Below are 22,637 nucleotides of genomic sequence, written 5' to 3'. Positions count from 1 at the left end.
TGCACACTGAGTTGTCCTGATTCCAGCAGGGCAGAAGCAACCCATACGTGTGTGTTTACGTTAGGAATCGCCTGACAGGAAACTGCCAGATGGTTGTCATGCTGTTTCTTAGCTGCCCTTTTCTGTTTTCAGTAAGGCAACTGAGACCCATCCCCACCTGTGATCTGCACACCTGACCCTACAGGGCTCACTGCACAGGCACTCGGAACCCACCTGCTTCCTCTGTCAGCCCTGATTCCCCTGCTGAGAGCTGGGCAGGGGGGCTCCAGCAGGCGGGCGCAGCTGAGGGCTCTCTGCTGCTGTAGGCCTGCAAACTGCTATCCCTGTCAGTAAATGTCTGCCAGCACTTCACTGTTTCCTGGCTCGGTGTAAGTTACTTTGTAGAAGACAAATCAAGATTTAGTATTGATTTTAACCATATTACTAAGTAATTGGCCATTGTCATAAATCGCTGCCTTGAGAGCAATGCTTTTTACAAGGCTGGGTGAACCCTGATGTCTCTCTGAGGGGCTTGGTGGTTTAAAGTTGTAAATCCTGGCCACCGTTTGTCTGTTTGCTCTGAAGGACATTGCGCTTTTATACTTTTTACACTTGCGTGTTCTCTTCACAGCTTACTCCATCATTTTTGCCATTGCTTTGTTACCTTGATAACTTCTAGACGTGCCTCTTCAGGGCTGCTCTCCACTTCCCTTGGAACAGCATTCCTTAGATCAGCAATGATCGCATTAAGAATTGTGTCTTTGCCCTTTTTGGATGACACTGTGCCTAAAAGTGTCCATTGCCGGAGCCAGAAAAATGGGTCCAGTTGTTAAGATCATTGCTGAGGACCTGTGTTCAGTTTCATCACCCACTTGGAGGCTCACAACCCTCTGTAACTCTGGCTTCTGTGGGCACCTCATGCACAAATATGCTCGCTATGTATACATGCGTGCAGGCAGAACACTCAACAAATAAAAGTAAAATAAATTATAAAAAATACATCTTTTATGTGGGTCTGTTCAACATTTCCTTTTTTTTTCTTTACTTTCTAATTCTAGTTCTAATCTTCTGATGGCAGTAACTTTAACAGTGTTTAGAGGGACCCTGAGTCCTGCTGCGATCATTACAGGCTTATGTTATTTCTTCCTCGAGTTTAGAGGTCAGAGTACCAGCTTTAAAAATCACTTGGTGGCTGCATTTAAAACTGCTATGGCCCATAATACAGCTTTAGACTTCAGAAAGAAAAGGAAACAGCCTTTAAGAACATAAGAGTAAATTAAATATAAGGGCAGAGGCTGTAGCTTACAGTAGAGGCCTTGCCTAGTAAGCACAGGGCCCTGCATTTGATCCCCAGCACTGCCGGAGTGAATTGCTGAGTTGGCTAGGGTTGGGGAGCTGTCTTGTAGCAGGTTCTTCTGCTTGCCTTCCTCCCAGCCAGCTCTAGAGGCCTGCCTGGCTGCAGTACACTGCACACCACACTTAAAACACACAATTTGGTACAGTTTTAATATATGTCCAGAAGCCATTCTCACACTCAAGGTGGACATACAGCACCCCAAATCACCATGGGTAATCCATCCCTCCTTTCATTTATTCCCTAAGTCAAGCTGCTTCAACCTTTTCTTAAACCCCTTTTTTCTTGAGAAATTTTGTATGACCCGGGTATACAGGCATATAAAACAGATATGCAAATCCAACATTTACTGACAGTAAATCATCAAGAAACTTATTTTAAAATAATTCTTTGGTGTACATATACTTTCATCATGTATTACAGACAAAAGCAGATTTGCGTACTAATGAGAGAGATGTCTATTTTTATGTAAAGAATTAAATCTTGGCTGAATATTTGATACTACAAGATGCAGAGATCATTGTTAGCTTTGTCAGAGTTGGGCCTCACAGTCTCGAATGCAAGAGAGCACTGCTTCAGGCAAAATGGTACAATTCAGAAATGATGTGAAATTCTGCCCTAATCCCAGGCCAAAGTTCATTTAACTTTTTTTTCTTTTTAATAAAATACAAGTCAGCAATTTAAACAGCAATTTGAAAATTAAGCATTCTAGTGCAGTACAACCCAAAATGCACTGCTTTAACACTCATGCTGCGGACCTGTGGTAGGAAACTAGGAAAGGTCTTTGCTTTCCATAGACCATATGTCTCTGTAAGCAGAGAACTTGGTGAGAGCAGTGAATCCCTGTAGTTTCTAGAAGCAGTTCATCTTGACGCAGAGCTGAGGTGCCTGAGGCAGCATTTGGGGCGCTGCCTGGCGTGCCACCTGTGGGCAGAACAAACTGTTCACGCGGTACCTTCAGAACCGCTGGAAATACTGCAGAGCCATTGCCCATTTGGTTAAGCTTTGATTTTCTTGCTGTTGCATGTTCAGAAACATTCTGTCGCCAAATCTCTTATAACCATCCCCCAACACACAAACACACACACACACACACACACACACACACACACACACACACACACAGAGTTATCTAGCCCCCTGTTGGGCCAGGGTCCAGGTAACCATTGGTTAGCTTTCTGTCAATTTAGATTAGTTTGTGTTTTCTAGAAGTATGGGGGTGGGGTCTGTTTCCTTAAACATACTTGGCTGAGATCCATCCATGCTGTTGTATGTTCTTTCCTTGTTGCAGGGTGATGCTCCCTTGCAAGGCTAACAGTTTACTTGCCTGGCCTGACTACCTCCCTGTGACCTTGAGCAACCTAGTCTTTATAAGGCTTGGTTTCTTAGTTTATAAAGTGGGTATGTCACCAGGTACCATCTAGGGTCATCTTGACATAATTAGGATTATTTATATGGTGTTCTCCATTAAAGGCCAGGCACTCAGCAGGAGCTCAGTAGGTAGCAACTGCTGCATTGCCTTGTAATTACCTCAGTGCTCACTGGCCTAAACAGCCTCTATGCCTCTGAGTGCCCTGTGCTGTCCTAGTGCTCTGTGCTTTACACCAACATGTGAGCTGACCATGGTGGCCTTAGGCTTAATTTATCAGAAAAGTTGATTGTTCAGAGAGGTATCAACTCCTGAGTGGAAGTAGCTTCCTGAATTGCCGGCTGGGGTCTCAGACAAAGTCCTCAGTCTCACCAGAACAGGGATGTGCTCTGAATGGTCTGGAATGTTTGTTAAGATGTGTCCCTCCGAGAGGCTGGTTCTTAGGTTGTAGTAGAGCTTAGGAATCTGCCTTTAACAAGTTCCCCAGTGGGCTGCCATCTTGGTGTCTGTGCCCATGGACCACATTTTGAGAAGCACTGCTAAAGTTACTGATCTCCAGACTCCTACATTGAGGGCAGAGGACATGATCCCTGTGTCCTGAGAGGCCATAGACTATCCATTTTTTCCAGGTTTCACTCTGCTTCCTTTCGTTCAAGAAGTGTTTCCTGAGCAACTGGCTTGAGCCAGGCAGCTCTGATCCCTCTCCCTACAGATTACCTCATGGTGAAGACATCCTTCCACGAATGTAGCCAGGTCCTGGGTGGAGTCCTGCTGTAAGGCTTCTGTCATGAGCACCTTCAAGAGCTGGTCACTAGAGCAGCATATTTTAAGTTCTAGTACAACTGTAGAGTTTGGCTTTTCTTGTTGTTGCTGTTTTTCTTGTTTGTACATCTTTAGCTCCCAAGGAGTTTTGGATGTTTTGTGGGTTTTGTTATTGGCTAATTGTTACGATGTAACTTGACACCATTAAAAAGTTTGACATTTGCAGCCCGCTGCAACTGGTGAGTGGCACTGGGTTCTGGTTGAGACACACAGATGCAAGGTCTACCGTTGACCTGGCCTGAGTTCAGGAATAACTTGGGGTCCTGTGTCTTGATAGGTTTATCTCCAAAGCTACTGATCTTGACGGGTCTCTGGGGCTGGCATGTGGAGCATCTGCCAGACCGTCCCAGTCTAACAGCCACTACCATAAGAGAAAGCTTTACTCCTGACTGAGTAAAGCCAGCTTCAAGCCAGCCCATACTTTCTTAAGTTTGTGCTATAACTTTTAATTGTCTTCCTCCTTTATTCCAGCCATGTCCCTGCTTTTAATTAATTGTGTGTATAGCAAAGCGATCTTTGTTAAGAATAAGGAGCTAACTTTTCCACTATTGATTTCTGGGCTGTCTGATTCACTTTCAGTTTATGTCCTAGAAAGACTCCCAGAGCTGAAGACCTGGTAGCATTTGTTCTCCTTCAGCTACATTTCAAAGACAAGCTAGTTTGCTCCTCTGTGAATCCAATGTGCTCAGCGGTGGCACTGCTTTGCCTTGTGGCATGGTACAGCTTTTCGTTGGTGTAAGGACAGTGCTCACTGGCTGGGGTAACTCTCTCGGAGCAAGTGACTAGCAATCACTTCACAGGGCTATGAGAGGTGAAGGTCAGTTGGTGTTTTTCCAGTTCTCCACTGTTCATCAAGTCTGGGCTACACAGCTAGAGCTACAAAAAGGCTTGGAGGCTTAGGGAAAGGTTCAGTTAAACTTCGGTACTGGTCTCCATAGTGATTACATAGACTAAGGGGGATGGCGTGTGTATTGCCTGTGTCCCACTCAGCGTTCAGTGGCTGCTTCTGGTAGGTGCAGTAGCATCTGGTGCAGATGCATTTAATGCATCCAGTGTTTCATTCAGACTACTCTGTGTGCTACCCTGTGACCTTATGCAGGCTTCTTCACCTTAGAGCAGTAGGAATGCATCCTAGCATAGTGTGAGGAATAAAGTGGACAGCAAGTCTACACTTAGTCCAGGATGCTGTGGACCTATTATGGTCTGTATTGTGGTTTATTTTTATTTTATTTTTTTGTGCTAGTGATTGAGCATGCTAAGTAAGCATATTACCCCAGAGCTACACTCCAGCCCCATCTTTATCATTAGTGTTATCCCCTGGCCCTCAGCATGAAGGGAGGGCCTGAGTGTGCAAGATTGTCACCCAAACAAATATAAAATCCTGCCAGAAACGGTTGAGATAATCACATGAATCTAGTGAAAAGACTTGAGTGAAAGGACAGATTAGATGGTTTTCCTGTGTTGTAAAGGGAAAACTCACTACCTCACCTTTAAATGCATCTATTTTTCACTTGGTAACTTTGACTACCTGTGTGACATGGATTTCCTGGATCACCTTTAACCCCTTAAGAGTCAAAGGAGTTGTGATGTTTGCTTAAAGAACTTGGCCCTGAGGCCAGGCTGTATTAATTGGGATCTTGGAGTTCTGTGCAATATGCAGCACTCTCTTGGCACTCCCATCTGGGCAGAACTGCTGTTGCAGAAGGGACCGGCTGCACTGCAGAATGTCTGCAAGCCTGGAGTGCCAGCTCTGATGTGGATGCCCAGTCAGTGCTGGAGTGAAGAGCAGGGCTGTCCAGGCAGCTGACGGCTCCCTCCTGCCCTTTCAGCAGCCCACGCCTGCTTCTCCTCCCAGGTGGTCACCCAGCACCACTGCTGAGCAGTGAAGTTAACAAATGTTTTAATTTCACTGCTGAGTAGTTCTGCAAAGGGAGAGACAGCAGAGAGGATAATGAGAAGCACTTCAGAAGCCTGCGATGGTGGAAGCTTCATTCCCCTCAGCTCAGGTGATAGTGCCAGACACAGCGAGAGAGTTTGGACTATTCAGAGGGCCATAGGCAAACAAAGGAAACAGCCTGGCCTGGCATGGAATAAGGTGACTGTGTGATATCAGTAAGAAAGGGAGGGCGGGAGGAAAAGGGAACAGAGGAAGCCCTGTGTTTACCGGGGGTGTTAGAAGTGAAGTGTGACTGTGAGCTACCTCTTCTTGTGTGAGGCATCACTGTTATATTAAGCAGCCTGGAAATAGCAAGCACTTATTCCCACAGATTCTGCAGGTCAGGAGTCCAGGTGGAACCTAGCTGGTCCCTGACTTGAGTCTCACAAGGTTGCAGCTGCAGTGCTAGCCAGCTACTGCTGTCTCCAGGCTCAGTGAGAGAGCATCTTTTCTAATTCCCCCCAGGACCATCGCGATTTCCAGAAGGTGTGCTCTCATACTACACTCTGCTGCAATTGGGCTTGTCCCTTCTTCCCAGTGACCTCTTCCTAGAGCAGTTCAAATCTGGTGGCTTGCATCTCCCAGGGCAAGGCAAAGAAAGATAGCAGGTTCACAGAGCAAGTTGATGCTTACACGTACACTGTCACTTATATGCATACTTGTGCTATGGGCCAGACAGACAAGCAGAGTAGCATAAGCTTCCCAAAGGCTTATCGTATTGCTTGTGCAGTAGTCTCTTCTTGAGAAGTAAGTCATGAGAAGAGTATAGATAGCCAGTGGCAGAAGTCCTGGAGCTGTTTTTCATGCTGTTGATCCCGGGCCCCTACTGCTGTCAGTGAAGGGTGTTCTAAAGAGATGGCAGACCAGCTAAAAAAAACACAGGAAGTTGAATTAATTTGGCCTGGGGGAGTTTAAGCATTCGCCTTTAATATCTTTATTTCTTGTTCATTGTTTTTAAAGTAGAAGATACCTAAGGATAATGGAAATTATTTACTACAGTAAGATCATTGCATAGATTTTTAAAAATTTATGTGCACCTGCACGTGTGCCATGTGTCTTCAGATGCTTGCAGAAGGCAGAAGAGGACATTGGATCTCCTATAACTGGAGTGACAGGTAGCTGTGATCTTCCCAAGATGGGTGCTGGAGACTGAACTCTGGTCCTCTGCAAGAGCAGCAAGTGCTGCTAGCCATGGAAGAAGGTTGTTAAACTAAGCTTTGTCCAAACTTACATTTGGAGATGAACAAAAACCATAATAACCCCCTTTCAAAGATCAATATAAGAAGTGTACATCTAACTGTATGCATGGGATTATGTTTTGGTCACCGCATGCCTTGAAAATAAATTTTTGCTAAAATAGAAATATTAACTCTACCTTTTCATTGGTCTTCTCATTTACATAAGAGATGTTCTGTCAGACCAAAGAGAGCCATGTTAATTTTGTTTATTTTGCCACCGGTGTTGCTGATATTTTACTGTGATCTGAAATATTTAAGGTTTGCTCTGTGGCCCTGAAACCTGGAGTCTAAGGCATATCTCACAGAGCTGTGTGGCTCTAGCTCAGAAGAGAGGACTGGAGCCTGGAGCCTCTTACAGGATTGTCTGGGGGACGAAATAAGAGTTAACAAGACGCTGAGGCCAGCCAGGCTGTGAAAAGGTTCCCTGTCTGCTCAAAATAATGTTTTAGGCCAGTCTTAGATACTGCTGTGGCTATGGATTTGGGAGGAAGCTGAAAGTGGCTGGCCACAAAGACAGGTTTTTAACCACAGTGCTTCAGTGTCACTGGTGCCAGGCAACTATGATAACAAGGCAGAGTGACACCAGATATTATTGGAAGGCCAAGAGGTGCAAGCTGAGAGGCAAGGCAGGTTGTGTGTGAGTGTTAGTACCAGAAGAAACTTTGACACTTTCCTTTCTAGAGTAGAAGCAGCCATTACCGTGGGGTAATTAATATGTGAATCATGTTCTCTGACAGCTGGCACCTATAAGCCAACACATTGTTAGCCTTATTACAGAATAGATCTAAATGTAATAAGGCCCGTGTCTTTCTAAATAGTCTATCATTCAGAATGTAAATGACTTAAAGTGTTCTTTTTTCCTAACTCTCAAGATTTTAATTGCATTCTCAAATAGTAAAATGACAGTTCATTCAATTTGAAATTCAGATATCCTTGCCTGAGAAATACCCAGTGTCATAAGATTCAGAAAGGTATAATTAGGCAAGAAGTGCATTGCATTTGTTAAAAATATACTGCACACCTACTATGTGCCAGGTTGAGGCTGTAGAGGCTTGGAAGCATGATTGCTGCCTTCCAAAAGTATCAGAGTAGAAAACAGTAATGAAGCAGTCACAGCATGTGCGTCCAGTGCAGAGGAGGACTGCCAGAGAGGAGGTGGAGGCTACGTGGTGGGAGTGGCCCCTGGGGGTTGAATTGCTGCTCCTGCACGCTGCTGCAGTGGGTGAAGGGAGAGGGGAGAGGGTCAAGATGTCAGGGCCATCATGCCACAAGTGGAATTCTTGTAGGCAATTAGTTGCTCTTTCTCTCTGTGTACTTGGTTCACAGACCATAATGGATTGTCTCAAGGGTAAAGGAGGAGGCTCAGCATTCCAGAGAATTCTGGACAAAGTACACAGTGGGAGCCTGGATGTGCAGGCGGCCTTGTCTCTGATGAGACTATACCAGGAGTCTACACCTGCAGAGACTGCATCTCAGGTCCAGCCACAAGGTAAGGAGGCTGTTCTGGCCACCTGGGTGACCCAGCCTTTAGAGTTCTAGCCAGTAATGCGTGATGCTGGTGGCTTTCACACAGGTTCTCATGCCATCCCAGAAGCTGCATGTTAAATATGCACAGGCTCCATGTGAGTCTCCACCTCCACCCTACTTACCTAGGCTGCTACCTCAACAAGCTGAGGCTGCTGTCGCTGTCCTCTTGCCTTTCAAAAAGCCGCACATCCAAAGCAGCGCCTGCAGTGACTGGTTCGTTGCCAGCACTTAAAGGCTGGACTTGCTCTCATTCGGGTTAGGTACAAAGCAGTGGCCTCGCCTACCAGAAGTTAACCTCTGGCTGGCTCCGAAGCTTTGTATTTCGACAGATAAATGAAACATTTTTCCTTTCATAGAGTTTAAACAGAATAATAAAGTATTTTCCTCTCCAAAAGTGATTCTGCATTCAGGTGCACAGAAGCACTTTACTATTCTGTTAGATCTCTCTCGACAGACCACGCTGTCATTTTCTTCAAATTGACTAGCTTCTCTTGTGTGTCTCTAATTCTTTCTCCCCCAGGGAGCGCAGGGGAGGGAAAGACCTTGTCTGTTCTGTTACTGGAACACAAAGAGGACCTGATCCAGTGTGTAACACAGCTCAGACCTATTGTGGAGTTCCTGGAAACAGCCAAGGAGGAATTCCTGCCTGGCTCCGAAAAAAGGGTAACTGTGTCAAGTCTGTGCCCCCTTCTGAACTGCTGTGGAGCTTGTTTTTAGCACCTCTGCAGCGTGAGGCACTTTCTGCTTTGCGATATTTTGATACCTTCTGCACAGTAATCACCTTGGCTGATTGGAGGTCCCTGTCGCAGGCTCCATTCATTTCTTGCCGTAGCTTGTGCAGTGCACTTTGCAACACATGGCACGTGGGCAGGCAGATGGGCTGCTGGGACTCTGGCTTTACAGTCACATGTCTAATTACGATGCTTCACTTGTTTCCAGAAATGATACATGGGTAATGTATAGATACAGAGGAAAATAAGCAAAAATGAATTTAAAAAGAAAAAATTGAGAGAACCCTGCTAACAGGCTGTGCTTCCCTCTGTCTTCTTGGAATCCTGGGATGAGGTGGTGAGAAGCTCCTGGCTCTCCTCTGTTATCACATGTCTCTTTCTACAGTGTGAGGTTGGGGAGCAATGACAGTGCTGTGGCATCCCTTCACTCTTTATTCTTGGGCATTTGTTGCCAATATTTTGGCCTTAATGAATGAAGTTGCAGAGGACATCCTTGTAGGCAAAGCTCTGCAGACCTCTCACAATATTATTTCCTTAGGGTAATTTTTAAATGGAATTTTAGAATACAGTGTAAAAGTTTTTGTGGACATTGTCAAGTTGCCCTTCAGGAAGGTCACACCAGTTTATTCTCCCAACAGCTAGCTGCTAAAACCCTCATAAAACTGCTGGCATGGCTTCTCAGGGCAACTAGATAACTGTATTTGTTGGTATTATTGATTTCAACTTTGTGCTAAAAATATGTCTGTCTAGAAGGAAGGGTGGGAAGAAGGAACTTCGAGGCATTGCTTCTTAAAACTGCAGAGAGTGACTTAGCTGCCCAGGAGGGATGTTCCAGAACCTTGGTGTGGTAGCACCGGGGCCACAGTGGGCTGGGTCCTGGATTCCATCTGCCTGAGTTGTCTTAGGTTGAAAACCAGGCAGGCAGAGGGGTGGGGGCAGCTTCTAATCTGAAAATGTATTTTGGAAATTGATGATGTTTTAAAGTTCCCTAAATTTCATAGACAGCGCTAATATGCTGGGAATGAGCTTGTGCTTTCCTCCGAGGTTTCAGATCAGGTGTAATTTTAGGCCCTCAGTTTCAGTATGCTGCTCATTGTACCAGGAGCTCCTGATTCCCTGTTCCAAGATTTCATTCAATTATTCCTCCCAGCCCTCTCCTGATGAGCAAGGCTCAAAGTGGACTTTGAGCTGTTCTATTATCTTATAAAACAGCACTTTGAGGTAGAGCCACCCGCTTGCTCCCCCACCTCTATGCTCTGCTGCAGGATAGACCACACTGTCATTTTCTTCTGTCACTTTCAGTTTACTTGACAAAAAAGGCTGGAGCAGAACTTAAATTAGTTGCAAATCACAGCAACACTTCTTAATCTGGGGTCATGCAGCCACTGCAGCTGCTTCTGGAAGACTCCAGCAGGAAGACTGTCTCAGTGAGTGGTGAGTCCATGGCCACAGCTTCATGTTACCATGGGGAACGAGCATTGGTCCTTCCAGAACTTCTTTTATGAAATTATGCTTTTCATGCTTTATCTGTAAAAAATGAGAAAGATGAAATTTCATAACTTCAGGACATAAGCATAGTAATTACTATAGTTGCCATTTGCTTGCTGTGTACAGTCTGCTAAGCGATGTGCTAAAGACTTCTGGTGTTCCTGAATTCTTCTTCCCAACAGCTTTGTGAGTTCATCCCTTCCTCACAAGACCCAGGAGCTTGGGGAGGATGAGGCTCCACTGGGCTCCACTGGGCCTGAGCACATTGAGAACATTCTCACCCCTGTGCAGATGGTTTGTGGCTAATGGCAACAAAGTGTTGCTTCTGAAGGAGCACACGTGCCCCTAACAGTCACACCAGGCTCTGTAAGCAGCAGCAGCATCTCTCAGAGTCCTCAGAAGGACAGTGCCGGGGTTGGTGTGGTTACCTTCTTTTCCAAGTGGGGAAAGTGAGCTTCCAGGATTCGTGTGACTCGCCCAAAGTTGCACAGCCTGAATGACCAGAGCTGGGGTATAAACTGAGGCAGCGCGGCCTTCAAGTTGTCCCTGCATTGCTTCCCTGGGCATCAGATGACTTAAGAGTGAAGGGTTGGTGCTAAAGTCACTACAGGCTTTAAATACAAGCTCTTAAGTTCTAAATTATGGTTCATGTAGTTGAAACTTCATCCAAGTGAAAATGACTGGTTTTAAAGCTCAATTCATTATTTTGTAATGGAGCTAATTTGATAATGGCAGCTGCTGGCATGCTTCCTTCACGGATCTGCTTGACTATCTCCTGAGAGTAGGCATTTCCCAGAGGAAGGCTCATAGCTCAGTGGCTGTGGAGCCATGTACTGAATACGTTGAGATAATCTCCTGCTTTCCTGGCTCCCTAAGAGCCATGCTATGCACATTCCACTCTGGTCCATTAAGGAATAAATAGTTCTTTGGCAATAGGAAAGTATCTGTCACATGTTTTATTGTTCAACATTTTTGCTAGAGCCCTGTGACCTTTTTACTCAGAAAATCTATAGACAAACCAAAAAAGATCAAGGGAAGTGGGAATGTTGATTTATGAGTGGAACTGAGACAGGTGGCCATTGAGAATGAGAAGACTAGAAAACAACAAATCCATGGGACTGGGGAGATGGATTGGTAGATAAGATAGCTGCATGACCATGAGGGCCGAAGAGTGGATCCCAGCGCCTACGTGTTAAGTAGGCAAAGTGTGCCTGTAGCCCCAGTGCTGGGAGGGTGGGTACACAGAGGATCGCTGGGCTGGCAGGCCGAGATCTGGGTTCAGTGAGAGAGCCTGTCTCAAGGGACAAGGCAGAAGTTGATGGAACAGGACACCCAATATCTTCCACTGCTCTTTGCATGCACAGAATATGTGTACACATACACACATGCACAGGAGTGTGGACATGTATACATGCAAAGAAAAAGCCATAGAAAACAAGCAAAGAACCCATAAAGCCTAGGGACACCCAGTGTAATCTCAGTACTCAGGAGGCTGTAGTCTTCTAATAGATCCAAAGAGCTGGTCAGATGTGCACTGCTTATTGGATCACACCAGCCGGGTATGAGGGGCTTTCAAATGGTTGTGCTGGTGCACACCTGTAACTAGCGCTTGAGAGGCTGAAGCAGGAGAATTGCCATGAGTTCAGAGCCAACTTGGGCTATATAACAAGTACCAGGACAGTCCTGTTTCTACAAAAGTTTTCAAACAGTGCAAGTTGCTGGGAGCAGACTATCCATGGGCTTGCTGTGGGGAAGAATTTCACAGAGCTATTTGTTTGGAGAATGTTTGAAGGTTTATTTTTGGGTTTGGTTTTTTTTTTTTTTTGTTTTTTTTTGTTGTTGTTGTTTGTTTTTTGTTTTCTAACAGAAAAGGGAAGGGACTATGACAAAAAGTAGTACTAGAGACTGGCACAGCCATAGCTTATGGGAACAGCAAAAGGCCTAAGACCAGCATAGCTGTTTGACAAAGATCCAGCAAAGCTGAGCTGCATGTTGCAGTCACCATCATGCTGTCTTTTCACTTTTGGTCTTGATCTCCGTGTGTTGCATGCTTGGGGGACTTTTAATATTTCTACAACTTGGTGATATTGGATTGATGGGAAATTTCTTATGAATCATTTATGCTTTCTTCCGGGAGTACTGCTTCTAAGCTTCCCCAGGAAAGTCCTGCTTTTAGGGAAATATCATTATCTGGTTCCACTTGAAGGTCTTCCTTGCACCCTGGAGGTTATAAAATAACAGAAAGACACTGGAGACCTCCTTCTGAGGCTCTGGCTCCAAGCTGCTCTTGGCACATCTGCCTCTGCACTTACTCAGGAACAAGATCATCAGAACAGAGCAAACTGAAGAATGTCAACAAGCTCGGTGGGCCGGCGCAGTTAGCAGCAGAGCCCAGTACAAGCCTTTTTCTACTGTACACTCAGGGGATTATGTGGCACAAGACGGGGGCCACATATGCTATGCCCTTCAAGAAAAAGAGGCACCCACAAAGTTAGATTGGCTGGAGTGATCTCTCCCCTACACAGGCGCTTATACCGACGGACAAAGAATGGTGTGGAAAGTGACAAAAGAATGAGGTGTGATACAAACAGCAGCTTTGGCCTGAGGATTTTTCCTGGGCCTAGTGAGAGTTGGCACTCTGGTCATTAAGAGTTGATAATACACTGCTTGAGACATGGCAGTCTGCCTGGGCTGGCTTGGAGATCTTTCTGTCTACTGCCCTTGAAACTGAAAGAGCTGCCAGCCTGAGCATGGGCTGTCATTTACCATATATGCTTGCTTCGGCAAAATGTGCCTCTAGATCCTTAGAAGTTGGGTTGTGGGGCTCATGAGGGGAATGATGATTATAAAGGACAACTGTTCTGTCATGGTTCATCAATGACTAAACTTATATAAGTTAAAACACGTGTCTGGGGACAGGAATGATATATTTTGGAACAACATGAACCTATCCCTACCTCCTGAGTCTCATATAAATAAAGAAGCACCCTGACTGCCAGTCAGTCAAGGCAGAAGATTTTCCCGACCACCGTGCCTGACTCACTTTTTCCTTGCTTATTCCTTACCTCCTCTCTGGAACCTGCCAACTGCTAGGGTGGCCGCTGGCAAGAGACCAACTCAGGAAGGCCTGGAGATAGGCATCCTGTAAGGCTCTCTGGCTGGCTTTTTCGGCAGTGTACAGATTCATTTTGAGTTGCAGTAACTGGTGTCTACCTGATTGCATGCCCTTGCAGGCAATTCTGAACTGCTGTGAGGGCAGAACACCCAAGGAGACGATAGAGAGTTTGCTGCACAGAGTGGCTGAAGAGAAGACCCTGCCTGCCGAGAGCCTGGTAAAACTCCTCCAGGCTGTGAGGACAGCATTCCCAAACCTTGGCCTCCTGCTGGAGAATTTGCAGAAAGTGGCAGAGTCACCCGGCACCACAGGTACTAGTTAATTGTTCACTGTCTGGACTGGCGCTGCTTGTTCAGAAAATCACAGCTTAAAGCTACCTTCCAGCCCCATGCTGAGAAGATGAGACTCAAGTTAAGAAATGGCGTTGTGAAGCAAGCTCCCTGTCACAGATCAGTTGGAGTCTGAGGACTTTTCTCCGTTAAAGACCCCTGCAAGGGTCTCTGGTTCAGATTTATTAATGGGCCCTCCTCCCACAGGGCTGGCCAGGGTTATCTGTGAAACTGAGCCGACAAAGGGGCCCAAGAAGCTGTGCATCCCGACAGACTATGTGGATGAATGTGAGTGGCAAGTTCGAATCCTGACTGGCCCTTTCCCAGCTGTGCTTCAATCCCCAGGTAGCCCCCTTGGTGTCCCTTAGCTTGAGGGAGGGAGCCTATTTCCATAATTTGCTCCTATCCCAGAGCATATAGAAGCAAGATGGCTTTCAGAAGAAAAGGCTTTCTGGGAACATGGGTGCAATCCTCCAACTTATAGTGATACATAGATACAAAGTAGGGCAGCTCTCAAAATGAAGACGCAGATAGGCTGTTGTCTTTCTCCCCTAGGCAGCGCTCAGATGTGTGCTTGTGTTCATAAATTGCTTTGTCTTCTAGTTAGTGATTGTCCCTGTTTAACCATATCAAAACACTCTCTTGCATTTCTAAAAACTCCACTCTCCTTTGAAAGCTGAGCATGGTGTTACATGGGCCCTGGTTTGGGCAGACATGTAATGGGAAGACTGAAGGCCGCAGTGCCATTCCTGGCTGTCTGACCTTAAGCATGCAACTTCACTTTATGAGCCTTATTGTCACTGGTGTAAGAATTGTACCTATTGGGGCTGGAGAGATGGCTCAGAGGATAAGAGCACTGACTACTCTTCCAAAGGTCCTGAGTTCAATTCCCAACAACCACATGGTGGTTCACAACCATCTGTAATGAGATCTGGTGCCCTCTTCTGGCTTGCAGGCAGAGCACAGCACACATAATAAATAAATATTAAAAAAGAAAAGAAAGAAAGAAAGAATTGTACTTATCACACTCATTTTTGTGAAATGACACCTATTAAACATTTAGTGAAGTGCCTGGCACATAGTAGGCCATCAGAAAATATTAGTTGCTGTCTTCACAGTCAGTATCATCACCACAGGCCCTACAGTGGCAGTGGTCCTTGTCCTTCAGGTATTTTTAGACTTAGTTTCTGCAAGTGGATTTACTGGATCAAAGAGGAAAATAAACACGTAACTATGTATAAAGTAAGGGGCATGCAGATTGCCTGTATTTGCTTTATCTTTAAGGAAGGATGACTTAACAAAGTAAGTCCAGGGAGTCTGAACAGAAGTACACTCATGTTTGCAGCACCGCCTTGACTGGTGGCTGCTGGTGTTTGGGATCAGTACATTGGTGTTGTGAAGAACACCCCCTGAATCTGTACGTCAGAACGTCTGACCAGTGCTGCCTCCTCATTGCCCGCCCGCTGGGCAGTCACTGCCTTCCACCAGGCTCCAGCCTGTTTCTACGACCCTGAAGCACACGTTAGACCAGAGGAGATCTGAAGCCTGTGGTGCAGCCCTGGGCTGGGCATAGGACTCGGCTGCGCGGCAGAAACAGCTCTCACGCTGCTGTTCTCCCTCGCTTGTCTGTGAGTCTTGTCTTTTACAGAAGCTCTTGGCTACTCTTGGTGCATCAAACCGTATTGTCTCGATGCTGTCCTTACAGTCCACCCTAGCCCTGATGGTTACGGCGCTGAGCTATTGAAAAAGTACCATGAAAACTTGTCTGAGATTCTCACAGACAACCAGGTGCTGCTAAAGGTGATCGCACGTATGAAGAGCTTAGCCCCAGGAGACAAAGAGGTGAGCAGGAGGGAGGGGGGCTAAGAGGGAACATACAGTTATGTATACACACACATTTACATTTTCTATAAATATATATACACAGCTATGTTGTGAAATGCAAAGAAGGAAAACTAGAAGGTGACTCATTTTCTAAGAGAAAGTTATAGAAGAGTTGCCGTTTCTTTCTTCAGTTTTACTTAGTTAGTTTGTGAAGTGGACAACTTGCAGGAGTCAGTTCTCTCCTCCCAGGTGGGTGACAGGTATTACACTGAGGTCATTAGACTCGGAGGCCAGTGCCATTATTCCGTCAGCCATCTCACCAGCCTAAATAATTGGAATCTCTATAGTAATAAAGGCATTCATGAGAAAGAATAAAGAACTTTGTTACAAATAAGAAATCTGCCTGTATTCAGGTTTGGTATCGCACACTTATAATCCCATCACAAAGGAGACCAAGGGAAGAGGATTATGAGTCAAGACCAGCCGGGGGAATGTACAGCAAAATCCTGCTTAAAACCCAACACACACACATACACACACACACACATGCACACACACACTTATCTAAAATAATGTTGTGTGTGTATATATGTTAGAAGTCACACCCAGGCCATCATATATATTACATAAGACTTCTGCTACTGGCCTGCATCCCTGACTCCATACTACAGCCCCTTACACACAAAGTAAATTTGATTTAAGAAGCCTCTTAGGTTGAGAGAGGTGAATGTCAAAAAGCCTTCCTCCCCCAGAACACAGCCACCTGGGCGCAGTACTGAGAGGCTTAACTTTTTTGCCCCAGCTCAGGGCCATAGTCTTTTTATTTACCCCATGTTTGTGCTGCATCTTGAAGGTCATGGAGACACTCGTGAAACAGGACTCTGGCTCCGGGGGCTTCAGTTCCCTGCTGTCAGCAGCTCTGGAAAGGCAGACTCTCTCTGCAACAGCCATTTGGCAGCTGCTGCTAGCGGCTCAAGAGACAGAGACCTGCCCCGTGAACCTGCTCTTGGAGGAAGTAGGAAGGGAACCTGGCGCTGGGGCTTTCTTCCGGGCAGGTGAGTTGTCTGTCCGCTGTCTTGGTGTTGCCTCTATAGAGACAACTATCAACCCCCCAGGAAATTAGAGGTTTACAGTTGTGCCCCTCCCCACAGAAGCAACGGCAAGTAAGTTCCTGTGTTCTGCACAGTGGGTCTACCGTAGATGAACAAGGTGCTTTGTGTTTGAGGAAAGCAAGAAAGGATTTTGAGTGTGTTTGGAAAAGTCTTGTTTGAGGAGCTAGATACTAAATCCTGATTCAAACATGACACAGTGTCCACATACGTGGAAATATCAGGTGTAAATACACACAGGCTTATGTGTCGAAGGAAAAACAAGGCTGGCAGTTGTGTGAGAGATGTGGATGTTGACAAGCCCTATTTATTATTATGCTCTGGCTACAGTGCTGTTAGCCTTCTCCTCAGTCCTGAAGAGGCAGGCGAGATGTGTCTTAGTGAAGAGTACAGTTGAGAGGTGAAGGAGAACACACTGCCCGTGGTTTGACTGAGTGTCCAGTCTCCCTTTCTTTCAGTGACTGCCCCAGAGAGCGCTGTGTTGGAAGCAGTCCTGAGGCATAGCAAGCTGGTCACAGAGGCCATCCAGCAGGCGGCGGGGCTAGAGCACTTTTCTACAGAGGAAGAGCACCTGGCTGAGATTGTGAAAGAGGTGGGGGTGGGGAGTGGAGGAGTGGGTGGAAGTTTGTGGGGCATCGATTCTGTAGAACCTTGCCGGGTCGATGCCTGGAGCCGTCTTACCTCTCTGCAGCATGCCTAGCGCTCCACTGGCTCTTCAGAACACCTTTACTTTTCAGTTTTCCAGCCCTAAGTGGCAGGTGATGTCATACCCCTTTGCAGAAGAGCTCAAGATTTCACAATTGTGTTTTCGGTCTAGAGCTTTCAAGCCATAAGTGGCAGATGATGTCATCCCCCTTTACAGAAGAGTTCAGGCTTGCACAATTGTGTTTCCAGTCTAGGACACTAGTGAGTAAGCGGTGAAGCCAGGATTTGAAGCCAGTGTCACAACCCTAGCCTAAACATCTTCCAACTGTCTAAGCTTAGAGCAGCTGGGGAAGTGGTGGCTGTGCTCTGACGCGCTCTCAGAAGCACTGGTCGCAGATGCAGGAAGTTGGTCTTATTGCATGTTTTCTCTTGGCTCCTTGAAAGAGCCAAGATAAACAGAACAAAGCTTTGCCCATATGGGGCAGTAAATTGTGCCAGCTCATTTTCTGTGAGGCATCTCACACTGTGACCAGCATCCCAGAAAACCTAGATAGGGGCTGAGGAAAGCTCAGAAATGTCCAAACCTGGTCATTCTCAAACACACAAGGATAATAAAGGAACATAAGATTAAGCTACAGATGTACCTGGAGTGTCCTTTTGATCCGTATAGACAGAAGAGCAGGTTTCTAACCATCCCCACTAGCGACAGCCCCCTCTCTCTGCCTCTCAACGGGAAGAAGGTAGCACATGCTGCTGCAGAGCTCCAGAGGCAAGGCTCATCTGCCCGCTTCTCTCCAGAGTGCCACGCACTTCAGAGCCCGGGCCTCTGCCGTTGATCATTTTAGCCCCACTAATTAGTCTCCTGCCTGCTTCCTAGGACATCAGGTTTATTTAGATAGACTTGAAAAGAGTAGATATAAAATATCTTCTGAAATGAAAGTTGCATGTGGCCATCTGTGGATGGTCTCGCTGTATTTTCTCAGTGTGCTGACTCTCTGCCCATAGCTGTAACATTCTGAAAGAGGACAGCTTTGAAATCATTTTCCTGGCCTCTTTAAAGCCCCTATTTGAACCTGCTTTAAAACGCTGTTTCTTTATGAAAGAAAATGATGTTTAAAAAGGTACATCTAAGTGTCTAAAAATATGAAGCCACTCTTCATGCAGAATTACTTCTAGACATGGAGACAATTATATATTAGGAAAAATTATCTTGATCTCTACAGAAGCAGCAGCAGCCAAATGCTATAGCCACCCCACTTCCTGTGCTCACTTCTAGGATGCTATAGCACCCCCTCCTGTGCTGACTTCTAGAATGCTATAGCACCCCGCTCCTGTGCTGACTTCTAGAATCCTATAGCATCCCCCTCCTGTGCTGACTTCTAGAATGCTATAGCATCCCCCTCCTGTGCTGACTTCTAGAATCCTATAGCATCCCCCTCCTGTGCTGACTTCTAGAATGCTATAGCACCCCCTCCTGTGCTGACTTCTAGAATGCTATAGCACCCCGCTCCTGTGCTGACTTCTAGAATGCTATAGCACCCCCTCCTTTGCTCACTTCTAGAATCCTACACCTCTTCCCCTCGCACCCTCTCCTCAGGCTTCCTGTGCTCAGATCTAGAAGGCTCCTGGGAAGTGCCTTGTGCTGAGACAGTTTCTACAGGAAACACAAGTGCCCTGCTTATTCTCTCTGCACATCTTGGTATGTGCTTCCCTGGCTCGCATTTTGCTAATTTTCTTATTGTCTGAAACACAGGGCTCTCCACATGTCTCGAGGAGAAGTATAAACTGCCTAGAGATGGAGCTGTGTCTTATAGAATTCAGTTTTTCCAGCCTGATGTTGAAGATCGTAGAGAAAGTCTGGTGTTAACACTGCTCTGCCTCTGGTTTTCATTTAGATGCTGGCCATGTCCTCCAAGACAGTGAGCTCTGAAGCCTCCCTGAGAGCAGTGCTGAGCAGGGCCATAGAGAAATCTGTCTCCGCCACTGGGGTCTGTCACCTCCTGTGCAGTGTCCACAAGTCTTTCCCTGGCCTGCAACCCCTCATGCAGGAGTTGGCACTGGTTGGTAAGGATAGGGGTTGGGGCCCTGCTGGGCCCCAGGGCACTTCCTATATTGAGAAGAAGCAGTAGTTGATGTGAGAGGATGCTGTGCTTCAAGATATTTACTCCTTTTATGTGCTCTCTATACCTAACATCCAGGAGCGCAGGTGTGACATGGTGCTATTTGTGTTTAGTGGGAAGTAAAGATGACAGCTATATTACTTCTGAGTTTCCTGAGGAGCCAGTTAATCTCCAGTCTCCTCTAGAGTGTGTTAGAAAAGTTGCAAAGCATGATAGAAGCCGAGCCCTGCAGCCATGAGTCTTCTTCTGTGCAGGTTTCCTTACCACGGAAAACGGAGAGGAAAGGTGGAAGGTGACTGACAGGTTTCACCCTGGAGCCAAGGACAAAGAGGAGAAAGCAGCCAAGGCAGCCAGAGAAGACTGCCAGCCCATGGAACAAAAGGATCAGGGTGAGCCTGGGTCCGTGCCAGAGCCACAGGAGAAGGATACTTCTGCCTCTCCGGACTCTGCCAAGAAGAACTTCGTTTGCAAAGCCTGTGACAAGAGCTTCCATTTCTACTGCCGTCTGAAGGTGCACATGAAGCGCTGCCGGGTGGCCAAGAGCAAGCAGGTGCCGAGTAAGGACAGCAGTGAGACCAAGGACTCCGCAAAGGGGCTGGAGAAGCATCAGCTGGAGACCCGCAGCGCGGGTGGAGAGCCTGATGCCCCCAAGAAGAAGAAGAAGCGCCTGCCAGTGACATGTGACCTCTGTGGAAGAGAGTTTGCCCATGCCTCAGGTATGTCAGAAGGCAGACGTGAGGACGGTGGCTGCAGATGGAGTAGCTTGGGTTCCAGACAGGCCCCCAGTATGTGCTGTGAGTGCGGATGGCTTCGGCTCTAGGCTAGGCTCATAAGGAGGGGCTGTGGTGTTCAGAGAAGAGCATAGGTGCTGGTGTCAGCCCCCAGAACTTTGTTCTCCCAACTGTTAGAGAGGCCCCTCATCCCACTTTTCTGTACTGTTAAAAAGTCTGAGGATAGAACTAAATGCCTAGCATGACACCCACACACCATCAATTGTGATAATTGTACCCAGATGTTTAACATCTGGCTTATGGGTGCCCACATTCCAATTTACTTAGTGATAAGAAACTTACTGATATGGAAGCCGTAAGGTATACATCGGAACCATTTCACCTCGCCCCAGATGTCAGGTAAACCTAATGAAATATAAAAGTGAGTTTGTTTCCCCATTTGTGGGTGGAGAGTCCTATTTAAGAGAAGGGTGGGGACTGGAGCCGGGAGTGATGGCGCACGCCGTTAATCCCAGCACTGGGGAGGCAGAGGCAGGTGGGTCGCTGTGAGTTCAAGGTCAGCCTGATCTACAAAGTGAGTCTAGGACAGCCAAGACTACACAGAGAAACCCTGTCTCAGAGAGAGAGAGAGAGAGAGAGAGAGAGAGAGAGAGAGAGAGAGAGAGAGAGAGAAGGGTGGGGACTGGAGAGATGACCCAGTGCTTAAGAGCACTGACTACTCTTCCAGAAGACCTGAGTTCAATTCCCAGCACCCACATGGCAGCTCACAACTGTTGGTAACTCCAAGATCTGAAACCCTCACACAGACATTCATACAGTCAAAACACCAATGCACATAAAATAAACATTTTTTAAAATTAAAAAAAAAAAAGTGAATGGGGAAGATAGGCTGAAAATCTCCATGCCGAATTCAACCAGGAGTGAGGTTCGGATGACGGGGAGGCCGGGCATGAACTATGAGCATGTGAGAGGCATGGCGGGGACGCTGAGGCTAGGGTGGCCTGGCCTGCTTTGGCGAGAGTGCAGGTTGTTTGGACATCCTCCTGCCGGTTCCTAACATGACTGTTGGTGTCTCCTCTGCGCCGGCTAGGCATGCAGTACCACAAGCTGACGGAGCACTTTGACGAGAAACCTTTCTCCTGTGACGAATGTGGAGCAAAGTTTGCAGCCAACTCTACCCTGAAGAACCACCTGCGCCTTCACACCGGGGACCGCCCATTCATGTGCAAGCACTGCCTCATGACCTTCACGCAGGCCTCAGCCCTGGCTTACCACACCAAGAAGAAGCACTCAGAAGGTGAGGTGCACCCTTCCTTGTCCTGCAGAGTGACACTGGGGGAGCTGAAACCCATTTGGCCTTAGGGAAGTAGAGGCAAACGTGACCATGTTTGCACAGGATGTAGAAAGCTTTCCACGAGGCCTTCTGGAGAATTGGCTAGAGCAGCATTAGGACTTTGTGCTCAGAGTTTTTGTGCAGCCATGACTGTTTGCACCTGCAGTAGAGTTGAAGCAGGAGAAAGAGCTGATGGAGCACTTCTGTGGCTGTGCCGAGTGCCAGGTGACCAGCCTAGAAGCCTTGTGCCCCTGTAGCTGCTGGCCTGAGGGCTGAGGAGGGGCAGGTGGATCACTATCAGTGCATCCCAGAGTGATGAAGGGGAGCAAGGTGGGAACCAGCCTGGTGACTGGTCAGGAGATGGGCTTGGAGTTCCTAGGTGTGAGTAGCCATGCCCCCGTCACCTTGTCTGGGTGGTTTCAGTGGCCTTGCAGTCTCTTTGTCTCAGCATTCCCCTTTACTTTTTTTTTAAATGTTTTTTTTATTAATTGATTCTTGTTACATCTCAATGGTTATCCTATCCCTTGTATCCTCCCCTTCTTCCCTCCCTCCCATTTTCCCCTTATTCCCCTCCCCTATGACTGTTCCTAAGGGGGATTACCTCTCCCTGTATATGCTCATAGGGTATCAAGTCTCTTCTCGGTAACCTGCTGTCCTTCCTCTGAGTGCCACCAGGTCTCCCCCTCCAGGGGACAAGGTCAAATGTGAGGCACCAGAGTACGTGAGAAAGTCATATCCCACTCTCCACTCAACTGTGGAGACTGTTCTGACCATTGGCTAGATCTGGGTAGGGGTTTAAAGTTTACCGCCTGTATTGTCCTTGGCTGGTGCCTTAGTTTGAGCAGGACCCCTCCCCTTTACTTTTAAAGCAAAACCTTGGCAGGGCACTCAGCCTCAACACTGCGGTGGCTTTTCATCAGGCCTCAGGCCCAGCAGACACATCCTCCAGGATTCCTGCACTTGTTCTCTGGGGCTCCTCCCTACAAA

The 22,637-nt window shown here is 46.8% G+C and overlaps 1 protein-coding gene across 9 annotated transcripts in view; it reads left to right on the top strand.

Moving 5' to 3' along the window:
- The window catches only part of ZBTB40 (zinc finger and BTB domain containing 40), a 69,206-nt gene that overhangs the window by 30,620 nt on the left and 15,949 nt on the right, over positions 1-22,637 (top strand). For 4 of the 9 annotated variants that reach the window (XM_084788261.1, XM_084788262.1, XM_084788255.1 and 1 more), the window contains 10 exons: positions 8,025-8,187; positions 8,746-8,888; positions 13,678-13,870; positions 14,096-14,233; positions 15,594-15,730; positions 16,566-16,767; positions 17,280-17,413; positions 19,362-19,530; positions 19,841-20,302; positions 21,408-21,614. In XM_084788261.1, coding sequence (XP_084644387.1) covers positions 8,025-8,187; positions 8,746-8,888; positions 13,678-13,870; positions 14,096-14,233; positions 15,594-15,730; positions 16,566-16,767; positions 17,280-17,413; positions 19,362-19,530; positions 19,841-20,302; positions 21,408-21,614 — 1,948 coding nt within the window. The remainder of the gene's footprint in view (positions 1-8,024; positions 8,188-8,745; positions 8,889-13,677; positions 13,871-14,095; positions 14,234-15,593; positions 15,731-16,565; positions 16,768-17,279; positions 17,414-19,361; positions 19,531-19,840; positions 20,303-21,407; positions 21,615-22,637) is intronic. The other 5 variants (XM_084788260.1, XM_084788263.1, XM_084788259.1 and 2 more) reach the window with 2 other exon arrangements.

This window comes from Acomys minous (genome assembly GCF_964271855.1).
Source record: "Acomys minous genome assembly, chromosome: 6".
NCBI classification, from domain to species: domain Eukaryota; kingdom Metazoa; phylum Chordata; class Mammalia; order Rodentia; family Muridae; genus Acomys; species Acomys minous.
The sequence above is the reverse complement of the archived record's forward strand: the minus strand, read 5'-3'. Positions and strand labels throughout refer to the sequence as shown.